General features: G+C 35.0%; 1 protein-coding gene across 4 annotated transcripts; it reads left to right on the top strand.

Moving 5' to 3' along the window:
• Positions 1–514: 514 nt before the first annotated feature.
• On the top strand, positions 515–22,097 carry thrap3a (thyroid hormone receptor associated protein 3a). Of its 4 annotated transcripts, none has more exons than XM_067405421.1 (12): positions 515–834; positions 7,611–7,760; positions 12,686–13,531; positions 14,701–14,754; positions 15,135–15,860; positions 15,980–16,149; positions 16,991–17,102; positions 17,236–17,320; positions 18,039–18,226; positions 19,085–19,247; positions 19,330–19,464; positions 19,826–22,097. In XM_067405421.1, exons 2-12 carry the CDS (start codon positions 7,639–7,641, stop codon positions 20,042–20,044), a joined length of 2,820 nt encoding a protein of 939 aa, XP_067261522.1. In that variant the 5' UTR covers positions 515–834; positions 7,611–7,638; the 3' UTR covers positions 20,045–22,097. The 4 variants fall into 4 exon arrangements, with proteins under 4 accessions (XP_067261522.1, XP_067261513.1, XP_067261527.1 ...); XM_067405412.1 differs by having other exon boundaries at positions 19,327–19,464; XM_067405426.1 differs by lacking the exon at positions 14,701–14,754 and having other exon boundaries at positions 19,327–19,464.
• Positions 22,098–22,272: the final 175 nt, after the last annotated feature.

The raw sequence follows: 22,272 nt of genomic DNA, 5'->3' as shown, positions 1-22,272 counted from the left end.
GAAGAAACCAAATACAGTTCTATTTTTGTATTCATTAACTAGCTATATTATGTAATGAATGTTTTTTAGTTTTTTTTTTTATTAAAACCAAGTATAAATCTCATCAAGTTAGTGTTTTAAGCATTGATACATTTATTCCAAAATAATAACTAAAGGCAGTAACAATTTAAACAATATATTTTATTTGTGAACTGATATTCAGCTGCTCTTTTTTCATCAGTCATCAAGCTTGGTAAACACTGATAACAGAGATGAAAATGTAGATACCTTTAATTTCATTTTTTCAGGCTTTTTAAAGTTTGATTTAGTCTTCCGAATCTAATATTTGTGTTGTTTTATTTTTGCAATATGCAAAAAAGAAAAAGGGAAAAAAAGCACGCCTGTTCCTTTAACTTAGGGGCGTGGCTAGCTGTCAGTGTTAATTTTGATTGACAGGAGAATGCAGGAGTGAAATTTGACTCGCGCAGCCTGTAGTATCCACGCTGCATGGCACTCTCTGGTGTCACACCCCCAGACTGTGTCTGAGCACATAAAGCTGCTTTACATCATTTGACTTGAATAGTTCACCGTATTCACGTGTGACGATACAGTTGGTTACGACTTAAAATGACACGTTTGTCATTTGGAATGAAAATATAGTCACAACGTTTATTTGTAACATACGAGTAACGACGTTTTGAATGCAGATAAGTTACTTCAGATGACGCGAACTGGATATTGCCGTCTTTGATGCTTGATTTTTCTTTCTTCCCAAAACGAAAGGAAAACATTTCACTGAGCTGCAACATTTGACAATAGCTGAATCTTCTCATCCTGGACTAAATCGAATTACAGGTAAGTGATTTAAAAAAAAAAAAAAAAAAAAAAAAAAAAAACCTACAATAGAATAGAATAGAATAGAATAGAATAGAATAGAAATCTGGGCAACAACATTTACCCTGGTTATTAGTTACTTCAGCATGTAAGCACTTTCAGGCACATCATTGATGTAAAAATCACTTGTAAAGTTTAAAAGATTATCATGGGATCATAGTATTTTTGCATCACAGTTAGATTATTTATTATAAAATACTATTCAAAGATATAAAGCTTTTATTGTTAAATAATAAACAGACAAACTATATAATATATAGGTGTATATATAATATAATAATTTCAGGAGATACTTATAATAAAAATAGTAGGTCCATTTGTTCTAAATTACAAAATACATGTTGAAACCATCAGTTTACAATCAGCTGCATTACTTTGTCAGTATTTCATCTCTGCTGTTAATGTTTGTAATCCATTTGCCTTCTTTTTTGTATGACACATGCTAATTGTTTTGAGTGTGTGTTATTATATTGCTTAGACAGTTTATGTGCATTATCCATTATTTGAGGAAGTTTTCAAGGGGAAATGGGTTTGTTTTAAATGAATGTGTGATTGATGTGTGACTGTTCATTTTGCCAGTCAGATCTTACATTTAGTGCCATACCATGTGTTACACATTTCTTTGACTAATCTACTTTTCAAGCACAACTTGTGTTTGGGTTTGTACATTGTGTAAGACTATCCAGTTACATTTGGCTGCGTGAAGCATGCTCTTGGAACAATAACAGTTCAACCTTTTGCCTTTTCAGTAGTTCACTATATTTCATTTGGAAAGCTTGGTCAGCCCATTAATTTATCAAACATACTACAGCAAGATCTGTGGTATCATTAGACCTAGTTCTACATAAGATATATTTCACTTCATTCTCAAAAGACTAAAATAGAGAAGACCTTCAACTGATGAGTTCCCTTGTGAAATCAACAGATGCAGTGATGACAGCAAGATGATACACAAGTCATCACAAAATGAGAGAGCGCCCAGCATTGAGCTTTGATCTAGCACCTATTCAGCATTAATGAAAAACTAAAAAAAGTTTCTTTTATATATATATATGTATATATATATATATATATATATTTTTTATATATATATATTTTTATGTAAATATATATATGTGTGTGTGTGTGTATATATAATATGTGTGTGTATATATATATATATATATATATATATATATATATATATATATACACACATATTATATATATATATTTATTACTAGTGGATGCAGGAAATTTATGTAAGTGAGGATAGGGAAATAAAGTAAACTGTGACATATTATACCCAAAAATTATCCAGACACTTTGACCTGACCATAATTTGCTTAAGTGTTATCTGACATAATTAAGATCATTTTTTTTTTTTTTTTCTGATACAGTTTAACTTTGAGATAGTGAATAATAAACTGTATTAATGAATGAAATGTTCAAGGTGTCTAAATAAATTTTGCTTTGACAAAATTATATATATAATATGGGTGGGACGGTTCAGATAATCAAATATAAAATAACACTGTATACAAATTTCATTGAATAATTAAATAAAGATGAAACATTATTGGAGTTACAAAAGCTATTCAGTCAAGAGTGATTTCTTCGTACTTTGTCGTTCGAGAGAACAGAGAGCAGAAATATTAGACTGCTATCCCTTTAAGGCAATTCAAAAATCCGAATTTTATATATATATATATATATATATATATATATATATATATATATATATATATATATCAGGGCCTAAAACTAATTTTTTTCCATACCTGCCAATGGCCGGTGAATTTACCGGCCAAAAATATTTTTTACTAGCCATGACACCAAAATTTTAGATTGTCCCTTGTTGTTTAGTTAACATTAAAAACACAGACAGTAGCAGTATTATTAGCATGCTGTCACTTTAAGACTGAATGCACACACAGAGCATGCGTTTTGCGTTTGCATTCACTTTAGACATAACTGACTATGTTTACTAGGATACTCGCCGAGACAGTTTTTTTTTTTTACATCATTTTGTGTGAATTTGTCCATTGAAGTGCAGACATTTTTGGAGCTTGGCAGCTTCTAGGTTGGCGTTCTTTGTATGAAAACAGTGTGAACATTTTGTGACCTACAGAAGAAAGAAAACCATGCAGACGAGTAAATGATGACAGGATTTTCATTTTTGGAGCAAGTGAGCAGCTATCTGTTTGAGCTTTGAGAAGCCACAACTCATTGCAAGCAAAAAGTACAGAGCCTTTCAAGTTCAAATGATGTCATGCAACAGACCTGTATTTCATTTATTAAAAGAGTTGCTGAAGAGAAAACCCCACAATCAATCAAATGTTTACCTCAAAAGCTGTAGGCTCCAAAAGTCATGCATCTGTAAACTTCAAAGTTGTTTTTCCCACATAGCCTATGTGGAGTCTCTGGAAGAATGTGGCAGTTGCTGTGGCTGTTGATAAGTAGCTCTTTTGCTTCATTGGCTAATGCAGATAACAAATGGGATTTCGGTGCTGCTGGTGTCGCATCTGTGGTCTCACTGATAGAGCGGCTGATTGAGTGTTGGGGGAAAATTGCGGTCGTGTCGTGTTGCACCATTGTTTAAATCAACTTTTCCCCCTTAATCGAACAGGTGATAAGGACCAAGTGCAGCTGTCAGTGCTGGGAGGCATCTAGATGTGTGTGCATATATGTGGTTATAATGACAGCACAAGGGTATGGCCACCAGGGATGTTTGACACAAACATTTTTAGCTGTCAAATCCTTTTGATTATGCTGGACCACACTCCACTCACAGATAGACAAATATACACGTAGATACTTTATTGATTTTTTCAAGAAAATTGTGGATAAGCTAAATGAGGATTATGAAACAGCTGCTCTATGATACTATGCTTTGAAATGAATCCCACAGACTTTCTTAACCCCTGCGAAGATGCCTTCATTATCATAAATGTGTCATGATAAGACTCCTTCACCCTTATGAGTCAATTAGATAGACCCCATTCGCAGAAGGGAATCATAATGTTATTTCCTTGTGATCTCTATTTTAAGCATCTGAAACTAACTTTACTAATCTCTAAAGACAGGTGCTGGGAATGAGAAACTGTCGCTGTTGGGTTCTTGAACACCAAATGTGTTTGTTGACATTACAGTATACAACTGGTTAAAAGTAAGAGTTTTTTATGTTTTTAAAAGAAGTCTCTTATGCTCACCAAAAGTGGCATTTATTTGATCAGTAAACAGTAAAATATTGTGAAATATTATTACAATTTAAAAGAACCGTTTTCTATTTGGAAATATTTTAATAAAAGCATATTTTTTAATGATTTCTGAAGGATCATGTGACAATGAAGACTGGAGTAATGATGTTGAAAATTCAGCTTTTTCATCACAGGAATAAATTATTAGACTTTAAAATGTATTGAAATAGAAAGTTGTTATTTCAAACTGTAATAATATCTCACAACATTACTGTTTTTACTGTGTTTTTGATCAAATAAATACAGCCTTGTTGAGCATAAGAGACGTCTTTCAAAAACATGAATTGTTCCAAAATTTTGACCAGTAGTATAGCTATGAATACATTTGACATTCATTTAATGGTTAAACGTTGGAGTATGTTCCCATAGTTCTTCAATATACAGTAGAAGTAAAAGAGTTTAGAAACTTTGCACAGTAAGCCAAATGTCTGGATATCTGGAAGCTGCAGGAAATTATGGACTGTTTGCCAAAACCAACAAGCAGTCAAAGGAATAAAAAAAGAGGCTTTAGGTTCATTTTGGTCTGTGTTTACTAAAACAATAGCACAGATCTACTCAGACTAGCTTGCTATACACAAAGATAACACAATGAATTGTAGCTTAAGCGTTCAGTCTGCAATTTCCTGTGCGCAAAACTTCTGATAAGCCTCAAAAAAGAAAAGCTCACAGATAACTTTTGGGAGTGCCGGGCTGAATTGCTTGTCATGCATAGGATTACTGTAAAAAAAGACTAAAATAACCCTAACCCTAACCCTAAAACAGTAAATCTTGAGGCTTGTTTATTTGCTAGCAGAGCCAAGAGAAAGTCTAAGATGTCATGCAATGCAGAAAGGGTCATTCACACCAAGAACGAATACTTCAATAACTATAACCATAAAGATTTAAAAATCACTCCAATTCGAAGAGAATTGTGCAATCCACACTGCAACTTTAACAGTAACAACACAAAGAAAACAATGTTGTTAGAATCACTTTCATAGTTAATTTTTTCCAGCTGATTAACAATAAAAACACTGACAGCCAATCAAAGTCCAGCTGGCTTTAAAGAGGCAGATGATGTAAGCTCATCATTCACTTAGAGAATGTTATCGTCCATTGCTGTGGATGCTAATATAGTAGTTATTATCATTATAGTTATCCTCCTTGATGTGAACTGACCTTTTTTATTCATCTGTTTGAAATCCTTATGTCAGCAGTCCTAATGGATCAGTTAACTGACAACTATTTGTTTGCAGTGAGTCACTGGCCGCTTTCTGTGCCCCGTGACAGAGTAAACGAATAATTTATAGTGTCATACTTAGTTATGAGTGCAAAGTTTGCAAATAAATTAAGACTGGATTTTAATTTATGTTTAGTAGCTTTAATTAATAGTACTTCCTTTTAACATTCATACAGTTCCTTCTTTTATTGTTGTTGTTCCAACACAGATCTGTCATAATGTGCATTTGTGCGTCCATGATTAAGGTCATAACAGATATGATGACATGGAGTCAAGGTCCAGCTTATAATATGGATATTTGTAGCCATCTCAGTATACTCAAAAGCTCTCTCTTTATCTCTGGTGCAAGTCTATTTTGAGCCAAAGTGTTGTCTCTCTTTGATCACCAATGTTCCCTATGGTAAAAACCAAAGTGTGTGTCCAGCTAACCAGTTGAGGGCATTTGTGGAGGGTAAAGATGACAGACAATAGACAGAATCACCTTTCAACACCTCTTTAAATACATTGGGGATAACATTAAAGAGCCAGTAAATCACTCTTGCCTTCATGCTAATGTGGCGTCACTTTACATCTGTTCTGGCAAACCTGTAGCGTTTCCTCACACTTGTCCACATCAGCAGCATATGGTGTGTATTTAAATCTCTTTGAAGAATTTCAGGTTAATTAAAGTTGAAGTGTGTATATTTCTTCAGTGTTCATTGTTGAAATACTTTCTCCTATCCCATAAGTAAGCTTTATGTTAGTCGATTGCCCCAGTCATTGTTTTCATGATTCCCTTTGGTACAGAAATGACATAAACTGTTTTAGCGCTCTAAAATACTTAATACTTATTGGTCAATTGCGACATTCAGCACTCTGTGAAACAGTTCCCGACCATCCACTCTTTCAGAGGCCTTGGTTTCAGAATAGTTTTTCCTATTTCCAGTTTTCCCATAGGGATTTTTAAAAAGACTTTTTTTAAGAGTTATAAGCCATGATTCCAACCAACCTTTATTTGAAAACCAGAAAAAAGACAAAAGGTACAAGAGTGTGTACTTAGTCGACTTGAAAGGGAAGTTGCGATATAATATTCAGATATAATTGTTGTTCATCTTGTTTCTAGACTGATTCTTTTGCATGTTGTAATGACTATTTTTTTCTGGGCGGATAATTTAAGATAATATATAGGTAAGATGATTGATTCAAATTAGTAATGTCCAAGTATTTATTTATTTATTTGATGAGTAGCTGTGCAACGAGCAGGATAATGTACAGTTAGCCAGTATTATTGCAAAATAAACCAAACTGACTGTAAATTATTGTTAACAATAATGACTTGAGGACTGATGATTGTCTTTCACACAAACTTTAAGACAGATGTTTGCTCCTTATTCCTTAATTAATTCCTGCTGTTCCTTTAAACAAACTTTTAGTGCTTTAGCCTGACAAACTGTGATTTAGAGATATGGAAACTTTAATACTGCCCAGCCAAGCTTTCTTAATATCCTGAAGAGAAACCTCTCAGTGTAGATGGATCAGTGGTGATTTACATACAATTTTTAAAGTTCAGCCCTTGTAACACTACACTCTAAAAAATGCTGGGTTAAAAACAACCCAAGTTGGGTTGAAAATGGACAAACCCACCGATTGGGTTGTTTCAACCCAGCGGTTGGGTTAAATGTTTGCCCAACCTGCTGGGTAGTTTTATTTAAACCAACTATTATTTAAAAATTGCTATATGGCTAGCTTAAAATGAACCCAAAATAGTTGGGAAATTAAAAACCAGATGCAATTAGAGACAACAATAATAGACAAAAGGTGAATGTTTATTAATAAGCTTTAATATTTTATTAATATAAATTTAATAGTTTAATAGTTTATTAATATAAATGTATTAATAAGCAATTTAATATATGTTTATTGTTTAATAATTATTCATTGAACATTAATAAATGTTCATTTCCAACATACTTTGGGTTAATTTTAATTAAGCAATACAGTAATTGTTAAACAATAGTTGAGTTAAATAAAACTACCCAGCAGGTTGGGCAAACGTTTAACCCTACCGCTGGGTTAAAACAACCCAATTGCTGGGTTTGTCCATTTTCAACCCAACTTGGGTTGTTTTTAACCCAGCATTTTTTAGAGTGATATAAACTCTATTTTTCCTAGCTTTTTTGCTGAAAGAATAATTTATTTAATAAATAAAAACGCCTTTTATATAAGTAGCTTTCATTACTATTGATTATTAACTTCTTTTTAGTAATTTGCTGGTCTGAATGCTTTTCGTTTTGTTACAGGCACACATGAGAGAGACCACAAACGACAATGTCTAAGACACAGAAATCCGAGTCCAGGTCTCGTTCTCGATCGGCCTCCAGATCAAGATCCCATTCCTATTCCCGCTCCCGCTCCAGCTCCAGATCTAGGTCAAGAAAGCGCAGATATAAGTAAGTGTCCATTATGATAATTAAATAGCGTCTACTGGCTTTGTTCATCATTATGGCATGAAAAATATACTGAAAATTACAAAATGAGATTTTACTGCACATTACAAAGCTGATGTGTGCAGATGTGGGGTGAAGGGGAGTTAGTTTCGATTTTTAGTTTCAGTTTTGAGTCCGATTCTGTACTTTCCAGTTTCAGTCATCATTGACGTGTTGTGTATTTAAATACATGACAGAATGAATAAGAAAGAAAGGACATTTTGTCGTTTAATTTAGGAAAACTAATGATATTATCACTTAAAAACTAATCAGCTGTAATCATTTCCATTTTACTAGCTATTGAGTCATTCATGCCGATTCATTTAGGCTCTTTTTCAGTCTTACAATCAGGCCCAGATGGACAAGTCTACATAAATTAACCCAGAATATGTGGGGAAAAAAGTTCAGATTCCATCTGTTTCTGCTTTCAATCTTGTGCCTGATGAACAATGATCTTTAACTACTCATTCTGACCATACTACAATGCACAAATCTGTGTCTTGACAGATGTGCTTAAGGATTGAGTTGGTTGGAAAACTGTTAACTTCTCACTTTGTACGTAAACACACAATGGAACTTCATTGTAAACACTCACCATGTGACTCATGCTCGGTTTCCCATCCATGACTCATTTTAAATTAAAATCAATATTTCAGTGCCAATGTCAGCCTTCTGGCCACGGCTGCCAGGCCAAAGTTATGTAAGGTACACCTCTGTACATAAATAAAAGTACCCTGTATTTTATAACGCCTTTACTCTGGCTTCCTCTCTTGTTGAAAGGGGCTGCTCAGTCACTGTGATTTTACTCTCCATGCATTCGTCAGCATTGCATAAAGTCTGATATTTGGGAAGGGCTGTGGCTTTGGAAAGGCTCACCACACTTTCTTATTTCTCATGCTAAAATTGTACTTCCCTGCACATTCTGTTAGGACTGCTGGTTTTGTGCTTACAGCACAGTAGAGGCCCTTAGGTAGCCAAATGTAAAAGGTCCCTGCCAAAAAAACTTCTGCACTGTTTTAGACAAAAACGGATACATACTTGTGGTACTCTGGGTTTTTTGTTTTAATATTTTTGAGGATACATAACCCCCGCCCACCATAAGCATGGATCCTTTTTCCTGTGTGGTTGACAGTGTACTTTGAGCCGAGTCGGAGAGAAGTACAATGTTGATTTTTCATGCAAATGGAATCCATCAAGGGCAAAATCTGATGTCCCTTATTTGCAAGGGAAATCTTGTGAGCCTGGCCTCTCATTGCTGACCACATTTTGAGAACAGAGATGCCGCAACTGGAAAAAGCTTGACGCATGCATGTCATGCGAACGAAACATAGCTGCATGGTTCTGAATGAAGTCAAAGTGTCCAAATAAAACTCAAGGGCATCTGGTCATGAGAGTTCAGGGTATGATATTCCATTAATGAAAAAAAAGAAAAGACATTTTGAATTTTGTACTATATTTTTTAAGTCATATAGTAGCTTTGTGTGACAAACAGAGCAAAATTTCAGTGAGAATCTTATGTTGCCTGTTCTGACCGGATCATTGAGTCAGTGAGTTGACATGAGAACTGGATCAGTCTGATTCATAAATGAATCATTCAGACCAGTTTTGAGAACTGTTTCCACATACTCAATGAAAAGATCTGACTCAAAATTATCAGACATTGTCACAAATCAGATATCTCTTCTTGTCTTACGGACATCAAGGAGAGCTATAGGATATCAAGATAATAATAATGGCTTAAATTTGGTTTATTTCTCACACAAAGCTATCGTATGACTTCAGAAGATTTGACGCTCAGTGCAAACGATTCATATGGACCAAATTTATGCTGCTTTTGTTCCCTTTTTGAAGATTAAATGCCTCCATAATAACATAGAAAAGTGCAACTAGTACAATTCAAACGTCTGCCTTTGTGTTTCCCAGAAGAAAGAAAATAATATGGGCTTGAAACAGCACGAGAGTGACTAAATAATTACAGAATTTTCATTTAAACTTCAGTTAAACTAGTGGATAAATAGCTTTCCAAATGAGGGAGCTTTTGTAATTGATACCTTCAGTTAGAGTCTACTGTCTGTACAGAGCTAATGTGTTGTAACTGGCAGGCTGAGAACCTCCTCTTTGCTTCGTAGAAACAGAGTAGAAATCTTTCCCATATGACCCATGTGACTGACTCTTTCCATCCGCACTCACTTGAGGAGATGCAAAGTCCCTCTTGCTCACTGTGAGAGTATCATGTTGCTCTGTGCACTACCTTCTTACTCTGTATTCCAATGAAAAAACGCACCAGGTGAGTAGAAAACCAGCCGAAACTGTAGATAAAAGTAGATTGGTGTTACTGTCATAATGTTTGGAATTGTTTGTTGGATTGTAAATTGGCTGCGGGGTGCTTTAGTTGGATAATCATTTGCGAGGCTTTGTTTCACTTTTCAAATGATGAAAAATTCCACTGTACTAGAATGGCAGGTTTTAATGCAATGCTAGACATAATTGCATGATTTCTATGATTTTATTGTCTTATACAGTTGGCGTGTTCATAAAATTCATCTTCAAAAAATTCACATTATATTCAAAATTTCTTAGAACAGAGTGAAATGCACTGTATGAAGCGCTTGCATGTGCAAGTTGTTTAATTGATTATCAGTGTTAGTGATATCTTAAGACACGTTAAAAGGGACTGGCTTACAAAGAAACTAGAACTACTTAGATGTGTTCATAAATAGAAAAACAGGGCCACCATGTGGCTGAAGTTGACCTTGCACAAAGAGATTTCTTCAGAATTCTTCGACATACTGTTACACAAATTATTGATCTTAAATAGTGGATACAGTTTTAATTTTATTGCTCTATTGATTGTCATTTTAGCTTTGTCTTTGTGTGAGGAAGAGACCCTTTGAAGTCATTATTTTGCGTTAGTCTGAATTATGACAGCTTGGACATTAATAACATCAAATTTTATTCATTATCACGTGTCGCATAACCAAATCTCTTGACATCATAACCAAATTACATTTGAATGTCATTTGAGATCCGCAGCCGAGGTGAAGATTACTAGTGAATCATCTTTGGTCTGTTGTTCCTCACGCAGAGGTATAAGACTACAGAAGTTATTGTATGGACTATGTTTAGCTTTTATGTGCTTTTTGCCCTCTTTGGAGTTTTAAAGCCCATGATCACCATGACCTCTACTTGTATGGAAAAAAATATACATATACAGTACAGTCCAAAAGTTTGGAACCACTAAGATTTTTAATGTTTTTAAAATAAGTTTCGTCTGCTCACCAAGGCTACATTTATTTAATTAAAAATACAGTTAAAACAGTTATATTGTGAAATATTATTACAATTTAAACTAACTGTTTTCTATTTGAATATATTTGACAAAGTAATTTATTCCTGTGAATTTTCAGCATCATTACTCCAGTCTTCAGTGTCACATGATCCTTCAGAAATCATTCTAATATGCTGATCTGCTGCTCAAGAAACATTTAATGTGTACAACTGTACAAAATATTTGTGTACAATATTTTTTTTCAGGATCATTTGATGAATAGAAAGTTCAAAAGAACAGTGTTTATCTGAAATCTAATCTTTTGTAACATTATAAATGTCTTTACTGCCACTTTTGATTGATTTAATGCATCCTCGCTGAATAAAAGTATTAATTTCTTTAATTTCTTTTAAAAAAAATAAAAATAAAAATTCTTTCTGACCCCAAACTTTTGAACGGTAGTGTATAATGCTACAGAAGCTTTGTATTTCAGATAAATGCTGTTCTTTTGAACTTTCTATTCATCAAGGAATCCTGAAAAAAAAAAAGTACACAACTGTTTTCAACATTGAAAATAATCATAAATGTTTCTTGAGCAGCAAATCAGCATATTAGAATGATTTCTGAAGGATCATGTGACACTGAAGACTGGAGTAACGATGCTGAAAATTCAGCTTTGCATCACAGGAATAAATTACTTTGTCAAATATATTTAAATAGTACACAGCTATTTTAAATTGTAATAATATTTCACAATATTACTGTTTTTTTGCTGTATTTTTAATTAAATAAATGTAGCCTTGGTGAGCAGACGAAACTTCTTTTAAAAACATTAAAAATCTTAGTGGTTCCAAACTTTTGGACTGTACTGTAATATATATATATATATATATATATATATATATATATATATATATATATATATATATATATATATAATTATTATTATTATTATTATTATTATTATTTGACCACTGACATACATATACACAAAAATACATATAAAGGGAACAAAGAAATAGCAACGTGTACAGGTACGGTAATAAGTTTAAACAATTTTAAACAGGTTATTTCAGTGTGATATAATAGTGAACGTTATTATTGATTACATATTACTGGTTAAGGTGTTGAGAGAAAAAAGAAAAGGATATAGATATAAACTCACTAAGTGATAAATAGATAGAGACAATTTGAAATAATCCTAGAAATAATAATAGTTGTAATAATAATAGTAATAATAGTGGCAGTAGAAGCAGCAGCAGTAATAATAACAACAGTAATACTAACAATAATAATAATAATAATAACAATAATAATAATATCTTGATTTTATGGGACTTTAGACTGATTGCAGATCATTGTTCTTTGGATAATAGGCAAGGCAAGTTTATTATATAGCACATTTCATACACAATGGTAATTCAAAGTGCTTTACATAGAAAAGGATTTAAAATAATCATAAAATAATCACAACATATGCATAAGAAATAAAAAAAATCACGCCTGACTACCTGAATCACTACATTCAGGGCTAATAATTGCATATGTGATGTCTCTTTGTGTCATTTTCTATATCCCAAGGAGTTTTGTTGGCTCAATCCTTCCCCTTGTTGTCTTCAAGCTCTAGGTCTCGCTCTCGGTCAAGATCCCATTCCCCGCCCCACAACCGTGAACGGAACCACACACGGGAGTACCAGAACCAACGGGAGTTTCGAGGCAACCACAGAGGCTTCCGGAGGCCATATTACTTCCGGGGCAGAGGTCAGGGCTTTTTCCGTGGACGCTTTCAGCGTGGTGGAAGGGGTGGATATAATAATAACTACCGTCACAAAAACTGGCAAAATTTTCGGCAGTACCCTCAGCAGCAACAGAAGCAGTACCACTCCAACAGCCCCAAGAGGGGCCGTTCACGCTCTCCCAAGAAGCAGCTGAGCAGCCCGCAGTCCCGCAACCATTCCCGCCGCTCTGACAGGTCATCCTCAGGGAGATCGCCACAGTCGCACCATTCTTCCTCCTCCACCTCTGGGTCTGCCAAACGCAGTTGCAAAGATGTAAGAGAGGACGTCTTATTGCCCGAAGAAACTCAAGGAGGGGGAGATGGGGTTCTGGCAGAGCAGGTGGGAGGTTCTTCTTTGGCCGATGGGAATGCTGATGGAGACAGGACTTTGGAGAACTCTCAGGTTTTGACGAACCATGACACTAGTCCTAAAAGGACAAGTCCGAAGGTTTGCTCCTCTGTCACTAATGATGAACCGCTAGACTCTGCAACCAACGAGACAAGTCCTGCTCATAAGAGTTCAAATGCCCCAAATAAAGGTGCCACCACCTGGCAGAATGTTACAACTGCACCTTCAAACAACAGCCCCATAAAGAAAGGCCTTAGCCCAGTTTTCAATGGTTTTGGGCTCTTTACAAATATTGACCAACAAACAGAGGATACAATTTCTATCTCCGCTGCATTTTTGAAGTAAGTCTTTTAATGAAAAAGAATATGTTGTTCATTTATCCATTTTTACACTATTTGTCAAAAGTCCTGTCAAAGCGATTAATCACATCTAACATAAATGTTTGTTTGCATAATATTTGTGTATATGTATGTATATATATATATATATATATATATATATATATATATATAATTTATATATATAATTTATATTTCATTATGTAAACAAACTTTTATGTTAGATGCAATTAATTGCAATTAATCGATTTAACAGCACTTCAATGTTTTTGAAAGGAGTCTCTTATGCTCACCAAGGCTTCATTTATTTGATCAAAAATACAGTAAAACTGTAATATTGTGAAATATTACAATTTAAATGTTTTCTATTTGAATATACTTTAAAATGTCATTTATTCTTGTTATGGCAAAGTTGCAGTCTTCAGTGTCACATCAAAATCATAATAATACGCTGATTTTGTGCTCAATAATATTTAATTAATTATCAATGTTGAAAACATTGTTGCTTTGTGGAAACTGATACGCTACCATTCAAACATTTTGTGTAAGAAAAATTAAAAAGAAAAGAAAAAAGAAAAGAAATGAATACTTTTATTCAGCAAAATTGACAGTAAAGACATTCATAATGTCTTATTATGAAAGATTTATATTTTAAATAAATGCTGTTCCTTTGAAATTTCTATTCATCAAAGAAAAAATGTATCACAGTTTCCATAAAAATATTAAGTAGCAAAAACATTGATAATAATGAGAAACATTATTAATAATTGATCAAATTGAGCACCAAATCAGCATATTAAAATGATTTCTGAAGGATCATGTGACACTGAAGACTGAAATAATGGCTGTTTATAATTAAGCTTTGCCATCACAGGAATAAATTACATTTTAATATATATAATAAGAAAATAGTTATTTTAAATTCTTCTTATATTTCACAATATTTATTGTTTTTTATTGTATTTTTAATAAAATAAATGCAGCCTTCTTTCTTAATTATTCCAAACTTTTGACCAGTAGTGTATATTATTTCACTTGTTTGTCCTATAGGGCTGGGTATTGTTCTCAAGCCTTTCAAGCTATATTGATGACAGATGTTTATCATTTTGATGGACTATATGCATTTGAATATTGCTTTCTATTTTCTTTTTCTTTTTTTACCTTTATTTTAGTCAGTATAAGAGTGGAAGTAACACAATAACTCCTGTGTGCGTGCCAGACAAAAAGTAAGATTGCACATTTGGTTTGCAGTCTGCCCTTCAAATGCCTCAAAAGAGCTGTTGGAAGAAAGAGCCAACACATGAAGAGCTAGATATGCATTGTTTACAATTGTCAGCTCACAGTCTGTAATTTAGATTTATATTTGCACTTTGCAAATGGAAGAAGTGAAATATTCCCAGCTGCACACACACTTGTTTACCTGTTTCAAAGTGGAAGCCATTCATTGTGCACGGTAAAATGAACCAAATCCATTACAGTTTATGCATTACTCTGTCAGTTTGACATGAAGCAGCAGTCCTTGGTCACGTCAGAATGACAACAGATGCATCTGAGCCCATTATTGTAAATAATAATGAACTGCAAATCTCTTTCTCTCATTGATCAGATTCCTGGAGGAGCAAAACGTTAAAAAACAGGCCTCTGCATGGGAGAACAACACACACAAAAGGAAAAGTAATGGAGAATTAGTATGTGATAAAGAAAATGGAGGAGTCACTGAAAAGGGCATTGAGTTGTCTCACACTGTAGATCATGACAACGCAGGAGAGAAGGAGAAATGCAGATCTGCAAAGAGTGGTGATAGTAACAAGTTATCCATAAGCATCCCTAAAATTGGTCCACGAAACGGCCCAACATTTCTGTGCGAGGATGGTGAGGATGATGAAGAAGAAAGGGAGAGCTCTGATAGGGTGAGGGATATGGAAAAGATTCCCTCCAAAAGCAAAAGCAAAGTCACGCTGTCCGCTCAAGAAATGTTCGAGAAGCGAATCAGGAGGATGCAGGACATGGCATGGGATGATGAGCTGGAAGCTCTCCTGCTCTGTCATAAACAGGAAAGAGCAGCAAATATCCTAGCTGCTCTCTCTAAGAGAGATCAGCTGAGTGGCATGCTTAAGGATCCCTCCCCTGAAAAGCTCTCAAATGTGAAACGAAAGGAAAAAACCACACTAAGTTCCTTATCTAAACCCACACTGCTGCCCAGGAGAAGTTCTGAAAGCCGTGAGCAAGAGATGTTTGTGGTTATGAACGAGGAATCCCCACCAAGAGCTTCCATGAAAAGAGGAAGTGAATTCGGTGTTAGGATGGATTCCCTCAGTGATGACCTCGCAAGGTAAATGATTTTCATGAACTTGCATCTTCACAAAACATTGCATTGTTGTGCATATGCCTGTTTCTGGCTATCACATATTAAATATATATTTCATTTGGTCTTTTGTCACCATTTGACAGAACATCTGTTTTGACCAATGAAAGAAGGAATCTTCTGGATTTTGTGCATCTTGATAAAAAGGATTGGGAGTTTCAATCTGTCCTTCAGCATCTTCAGGCTCAGCAGTCACCCAGAAGCCCATCTGAGCTGTTTGCCCAACACATAGTTTCAATTGTCCATCACATTAAAGGTGACTGAAACCTCTCTGTCTTGTACAGCTAAGGTTGTGTGAGGGTCGTTACACCGGCCTTAATATTTGTATTGTTCCATCACCCCTCTGTAAAATTACAAAAATGATAGGACAATAATTTAATTTCTGCACTTTTTTTTTTTTTTTGTCTAAAAATGATATCTTTGAATTTTATTTATTTATTTAATCTAGCAATTCATAAGGGGACAAATGTGTTAAAATAATTTATATCTTAGTGTAAGTTTACATGACAACGATGTGCTAAAAACAGAAATGTTTTTGCTTTGTGTTTTTGAAAAGTTTTGCGCACAGACAACAGCGTTGTCAAAAACAACTAAAAACGCTGTATTCTGCTGCCAGGACAGTAGCTGGCAATGTAATTTTGTAAAAAAACACTAAATCTACACTTTGCTAGAGAAACATTAATAAACTCAGTATCTTGAGCAGCATAAACACAGTCCTGTTGTCCGCCATTGTTGTTATAGTTATCAAGTAATCGCGCATCCCTATAGACTAAACGCATATGCGCTTGACGCCACCATTTTACAAATTCACATTTTTGTAGTTTACATGACGATCATAACAGTATCATTTTCAAAAGCTTGCACATTAAAACCCATTTTCAACCCTTGCCCCAAAACTGCATTGTCGTGTAAATGAATGGCCAAAAGACACAAAAAGTTTTCTGTTTTTAGTTTAAAACAGTGTTGTGTAAACACTCCCTTAAATCATTTTATTTTTTGTATTTGTGTTGTATATTATTAAGATTTTATTACTTATTTCACTGGCTTAAATGCTTCATTATTTTATTTTTTAATAAAAAAAAAAATTCTGCCCATAGCTCAATATTTTCCTTCATCTGGATTGACCCTAAATGACCGCTTTGCCATGTACCAGAGAAGAGCTGCTGAGAAAGAATTCATTAAGCAGAGAAAGAGTCCAGAGATACACAGGTATAAAAATGTAGGGACAACTTCCCACGCTGGTTTCTTGTGCACGTATGAGCAATTTATTTGTTTTCTAAGACTCTAAGAAGGATCAGCATATATTAAAATCTTCCTCCCTTTATCTCTTTTTTTTTAACAGGAGAATTGATGTTTCTCCCAGTGCTTTTAAGAGGCACTCTCTTCTGTTTGATGAGATGAAAAGCACCATGGAAAACAGCTTCAAGGTGACCAAAAATTTTGAAATATGACGTGTTTTGGAAAAGAATGCTGCGCGAGTGATGCGGCCAGAGCATTCTTAGGCTTCCTTCTCTCCCTAAACTCTTGTTTCTGATGAGAGAGGCATAAAGTCCAAAAAGTGAGATGCAAAAAGAGGTGCATTCAGGTTGTTGTGTTGTAAATGCCCCCTCAACGTTTGATGGTAACCTTTTACAAGCCTTCCTAAGGCAGTTGAGGCAAGAAATCTGAGGTCAGAAATGGAAGTGACCAGTTGTTCCCATGTCAAATCCATTCAAAGGACTCTAAACAAAAGTCATAGTAAGTATTTCTCTTCAAAGCCTGCAAAGAACAAGTGAGGTGTTTAGGCCAAGTAAAAACAACATACTTTCATGAGCACCAATGAAAGTATTTCTGCTGTGGTCCTATAATGTTGCCTTTTATACTATTTTGAGCAAGTGAGAGGAAATCAAAAAGTTATTATGCAGCCATTGCCATTTCTGAGAAATACTGTTTAATACGCCTGTTGAAAGACTGTAAGAAGCCAAAATGCTACATAAAATGATATTAGAGAAGGCCTCTTCCTCTCATCCATTTGCATGATTGTTTCAAGTCAGCTGTTGCCGTGTTTTTCGTTTTGGTCCCGCCCCTTACAATGCTGCATGAAGCGAATAGATCACGCCGCTAACCCTCATCTGGCCACAACATCTCTCTTTCTCCTCACGGCAGGTCGACGGTAAAAAATCTAAAGGTGATTCAATGGACCTTCGACTGGATATTGAGCGCAGAAAGAAATATTCGAGTGGAGAGAGAGAGCACAGAGAAGAAGAGTACGGAGGAAGAGTATCGGGGGAACCTCCAGAATCAAGAAAGGAAACATCCACAGAGAAATCCTCAAAGAACCACAAAAAAACGAAGTAAGCTGCATGGGAAGAGATGCTCCATAGACATGTCAGAGTGATCACGAATAGAGAGGTTCAGTTATGATTTTACATAACTAATAAGCTAACAATTATATTTTTGTTTGGGCTGTTGTAACCCCTCAAGAGAAAAATGGCCTTGGTGATAAATTTTAAGTTTTGTCAATCATTAAACGATTTGCAAAATCAGGTCAAATTTACTTGATTTAGCATTCAAAGAATCTGGTTGAGTCATTTAAAGATTAAACAAAATGAAACCATCAATCTTGAGCCTCTTAGTAGGCCTTCAAAATCATTTTTTAAAAAGGCCTGAAGATGCATTCACACTGTCAGCAGTCTGCAGCAACAAGAAGTCAATCATTTTCAGTGAAGAGTTGGTAATGTGAGGTGACATGAGTGACAGAAAGCATTGGGCGGAGTGAATGTTGAGCAACTGAACAGGCTCATGAGATTGCATCTATAAGAGCAGAGCTCAAATGATTGACCCCCTGATTCAGTTGTGTACTGTATTCAAGTAGGAACGCCTGCTTGTGCCCAATAGAACAGCAACTTGGTCACCCTTCAGCTGTTACATCATCACTGTCAGTGTGAACGCACCTTTATGTCTTTCTGGTCAGTCGGATAATTTGAATATGCTGAATAAATGCTGTCAAGAGCTTGAAAATGGCCTGATTTCCTTTGAATTCAGGTACCAGTAAAGATACATTTTTGGTTTGTGGACAAGCAAATTACCTGATAAAGTCATGTTGAACATGTTCAGAAAACATGATGGCATAAAAGTTATATATAGTCGAATTTTGAGACCTCTTTACATTGATCAACAATGTCTGAATCAAATGTTTTTTCATTCCTAAGGAAAAGCAGGAAGAAACGGGAGCGTTCTCAGTCAACTTCCTCATCTTCCTCTGTTTGCCATGAAGAAGAGGCTGAGATGAAGCCAGAAGGCTTATCCAGAGTCCAGATGGGGTTTCGAGAGTATGGAGAGCCTGCGGAGAGAGGAAGGGGACGAGGAGGCTTTGTAAGTTGAGTGGTATTGAAGAACTAAGATATTTGCTTATTGCTTTAATAGTTACGGTTACCATTTGCTATTTTTTTAGCAGCTTAGCATACGTGGTCGAAGTTGGAACCGAGGAAATTTCCATGGAAACAGCAACGGGGATTCACAGATGAACATGTCAGCAAAGAATGAAGACTGGGATCAAGAATACACTCCCAAGAACAAGAAATACTTCCTAGTATGTCGTGATCTTTGTAAACACCCATTCTGCATCACCTTTCTAATGCAGTTTCTCAACAACCCTTGATTTGCATATTAATATAATATGCAAAGCAAGAACAACAAACATAGGTTATGCTCCATGCATCCTATCTGTTACATTCAGTCTGTACATTTAATATTATGACAATGTACAATCAAACATAACACGGGTGATTATGCTTAGACTGAGTAATCTTTCCAAAACCTTTAATTATATTAATCAATTAGGTTGATATGTTTTCATTACATACTAAGTCTCCAACAAGGTATACAACTATGTATGTTATATAATTGAAGTCCATATACTGTATTTGTAAGCCTTTCCTCTGTCTTTGCAGCACAGTGAAAGAGATGGTGAAGGTGAGAGAAAGCTGATGAACACGCGGGGGTGTGGCCGCGGTAACATTGTTCGCACAAAGGGACGTTTCATCCTCCGAAGGGCCACAAATACCAACACCACCAATAATACGAGCCCTAAATGGGCCCATGATAAATTCCAGGCCACTGATGATGAGGGCGAACAGCAAGGAGATGATGTAGAACAGGACCAGTGTTAATGGAGCAGTGAAGACTTTCTGACAGGACCTTTGAGAACAAGGAGATCATGCTTTAAACCCTGGGATAAGACTTGCCTACCTTCACACTGTCAAGAATGGATATAATATCTGCATCCTTATGCATCCAAATCTTTTTGATAGGAAAGAGGCTTCTTTATTGTATTGCTTTTATATTCCTATTTTCTTGATGGTTGTTTCAACATGGTGGTGGTTATGTTGTTTTTTTGTACATGCAAAACCACCTTCATAGAAAAACACATATTATGGAGTTTAAATGAAATTTTTATTGCAGCATGTTCATCTAATCATGGCAGACACTGTTAAAAGCACCTGTTCCAACTTTACATTTATTTTCTATCCCTGAATCTCTGGAAGAATCAGAGATTTACTCTACTGCGAATCCTCTCTTTTATGGCGAATACTCTCTTTATTGCACAAGACTTTTGAAACATGCAAACATAAAATACACAGAATATAGTATGCAAGTTTTGAAGTAGTGATAGACCAATATATAGGCTAGATACTTGGCCATTTTGAGGCTATTATAACCATATGAACTTAATTAACGGAAGTTTTTCAAAATTCTACTGACAGCTTTGTCTATGGACAGTAAGAAATTTCTTTTTTTTGTGTGTGTGTGTGTGTGAATTGTGATTTAATGTTACAAATACAGTACAATTCATTATATCGTCTGATGACCATATATATCAGTCATCGGAAACTACTTTCTAGATGTTGATATCGGCAATCAAAAAAACCTGTTTTAGTCGACCACTAGTTCGGTATGTGCCTAAAGCCGGGTGCACACTGTAAGATTTATTAAAGTCCTTTATGACTGTTGCTTTTCAGACTGTTTGAATATGTTCCTTGCTGTAAGCCATGTCAAAATGTGGGATTTCAGTTGTCATAAATGTCAGACTGTACGGCAGTCAATATGCGTTAAAAATGGACGCACACAAGAAGACTCATCCGGAGTTTTACCTCATCAATCCGTGACACGTTCAGTGACGTGAGCTGCATTTACATACGGGATAGAAATGGGGGGCTAGCAAACAAAAACTATTTCAAGCGTTAATTTTGCTCATGGCTTCTTTTGAAAAGAAAACTGGGAAAAACGAAGACAATGTGTGTGGAGCAAGTGGTGGTTCGTAGTGGTTGTTGTCTCATTAATCGCCTCTTCAGGTTTGGTGCTCCTATTGTTTTTTGATTTGATGGTTGTCGAAGGGGAAGTCATACTACATGACTGTGCTTCAAAACTTTTGACACTGCCAGAATTTCATCTGAGGTCAAATTTGTTGGTGAACATGTCAAAATAACAATTTAAGACTTCAGATTTTGACCTAAGATCTGAAGAATTGTTTAGAATTCACAAAATTCGTCTCAGACTGCCAAATCATGGCCAAAATCGTACAGTGTGAACCCGACTTAAGATGTGCCATAGTGCCTAAAGTATAGAACTATAGCTGGTTATGTTCTGTTTTTGCCTTAAGAAAGGACATTGTTGCTGTTAAAAAAATATATAGATGTACATATTGACATTTTGTGGGCTTAAATGAAACTCTTTGAGACCCTTGTGTGTCTGCCTATTGAAACAAAGATCATAATTTAATGACTTATATGAATGACCCAGTCTCTCTATGGGACCAAACTACAGCAGGTAAACATGTCCCAGTGAATGACATGTGGGAAAAAAAGATTTACATTCATCCAACTGCTAGTCAAAGTTGTCAACTTTAAAATTGGACAACATACAAAAAAAGTAAAAAAAAAAAAAAAAAAATACTTGTATTTTGAAGACTGTTAGCAAATTTCTATTTTATCAGGTGCAAGGTTTTGACAATATTTGTGTGCATATTTTATTATGGGTTTTCTAATGTGTCTTGTCTTCAAATTGTATGCCTTTTTTTCTATTGGCTAAGCACCTTCTTTAGATGGAGTAATCAGTTTGGAAGTTAAACCTTTTTTTTTTATATATCTAAGTTTTGGCGAATTTGTTTTTGAAGAGTTAAAGTAAAAAATATTATGGGGGCGACGTGAATAATTTACATTCATACTCAACATTAGATTTTAGTTGTCTGGGTTCTGATTTGCACTGTGTCCGATATATACATTTGACTTGCATTTATATACTCACAATCAGAAAGAATAAACAAAATCAACAATTTTGCATTGAGTGTTTTTTGTGTAAGTAGGTTTTTTTTTTCAGACCAAGGAAATCATAATTCTAT

Source organism: Chanodichthys erythropterus, chromosome 2 (assembly GCF_024489055.1).
Source record: "Chanodichthys erythropterus isolate Z2021 chromosome 2, ASM2448905v1, whole genome shotgun sequence".
Taxonomy (NCBI): Eukaryota; Metazoa; Chordata; class Actinopteri; order Cypriniformes; family Xenocyprididae; genus Chanodichthys; species Chanodichthys erythropterus.
Note: the sequence above shows the minus strand (reverse complement) of the source record. Positions and strands in the feature narration are given on the sequence as shown.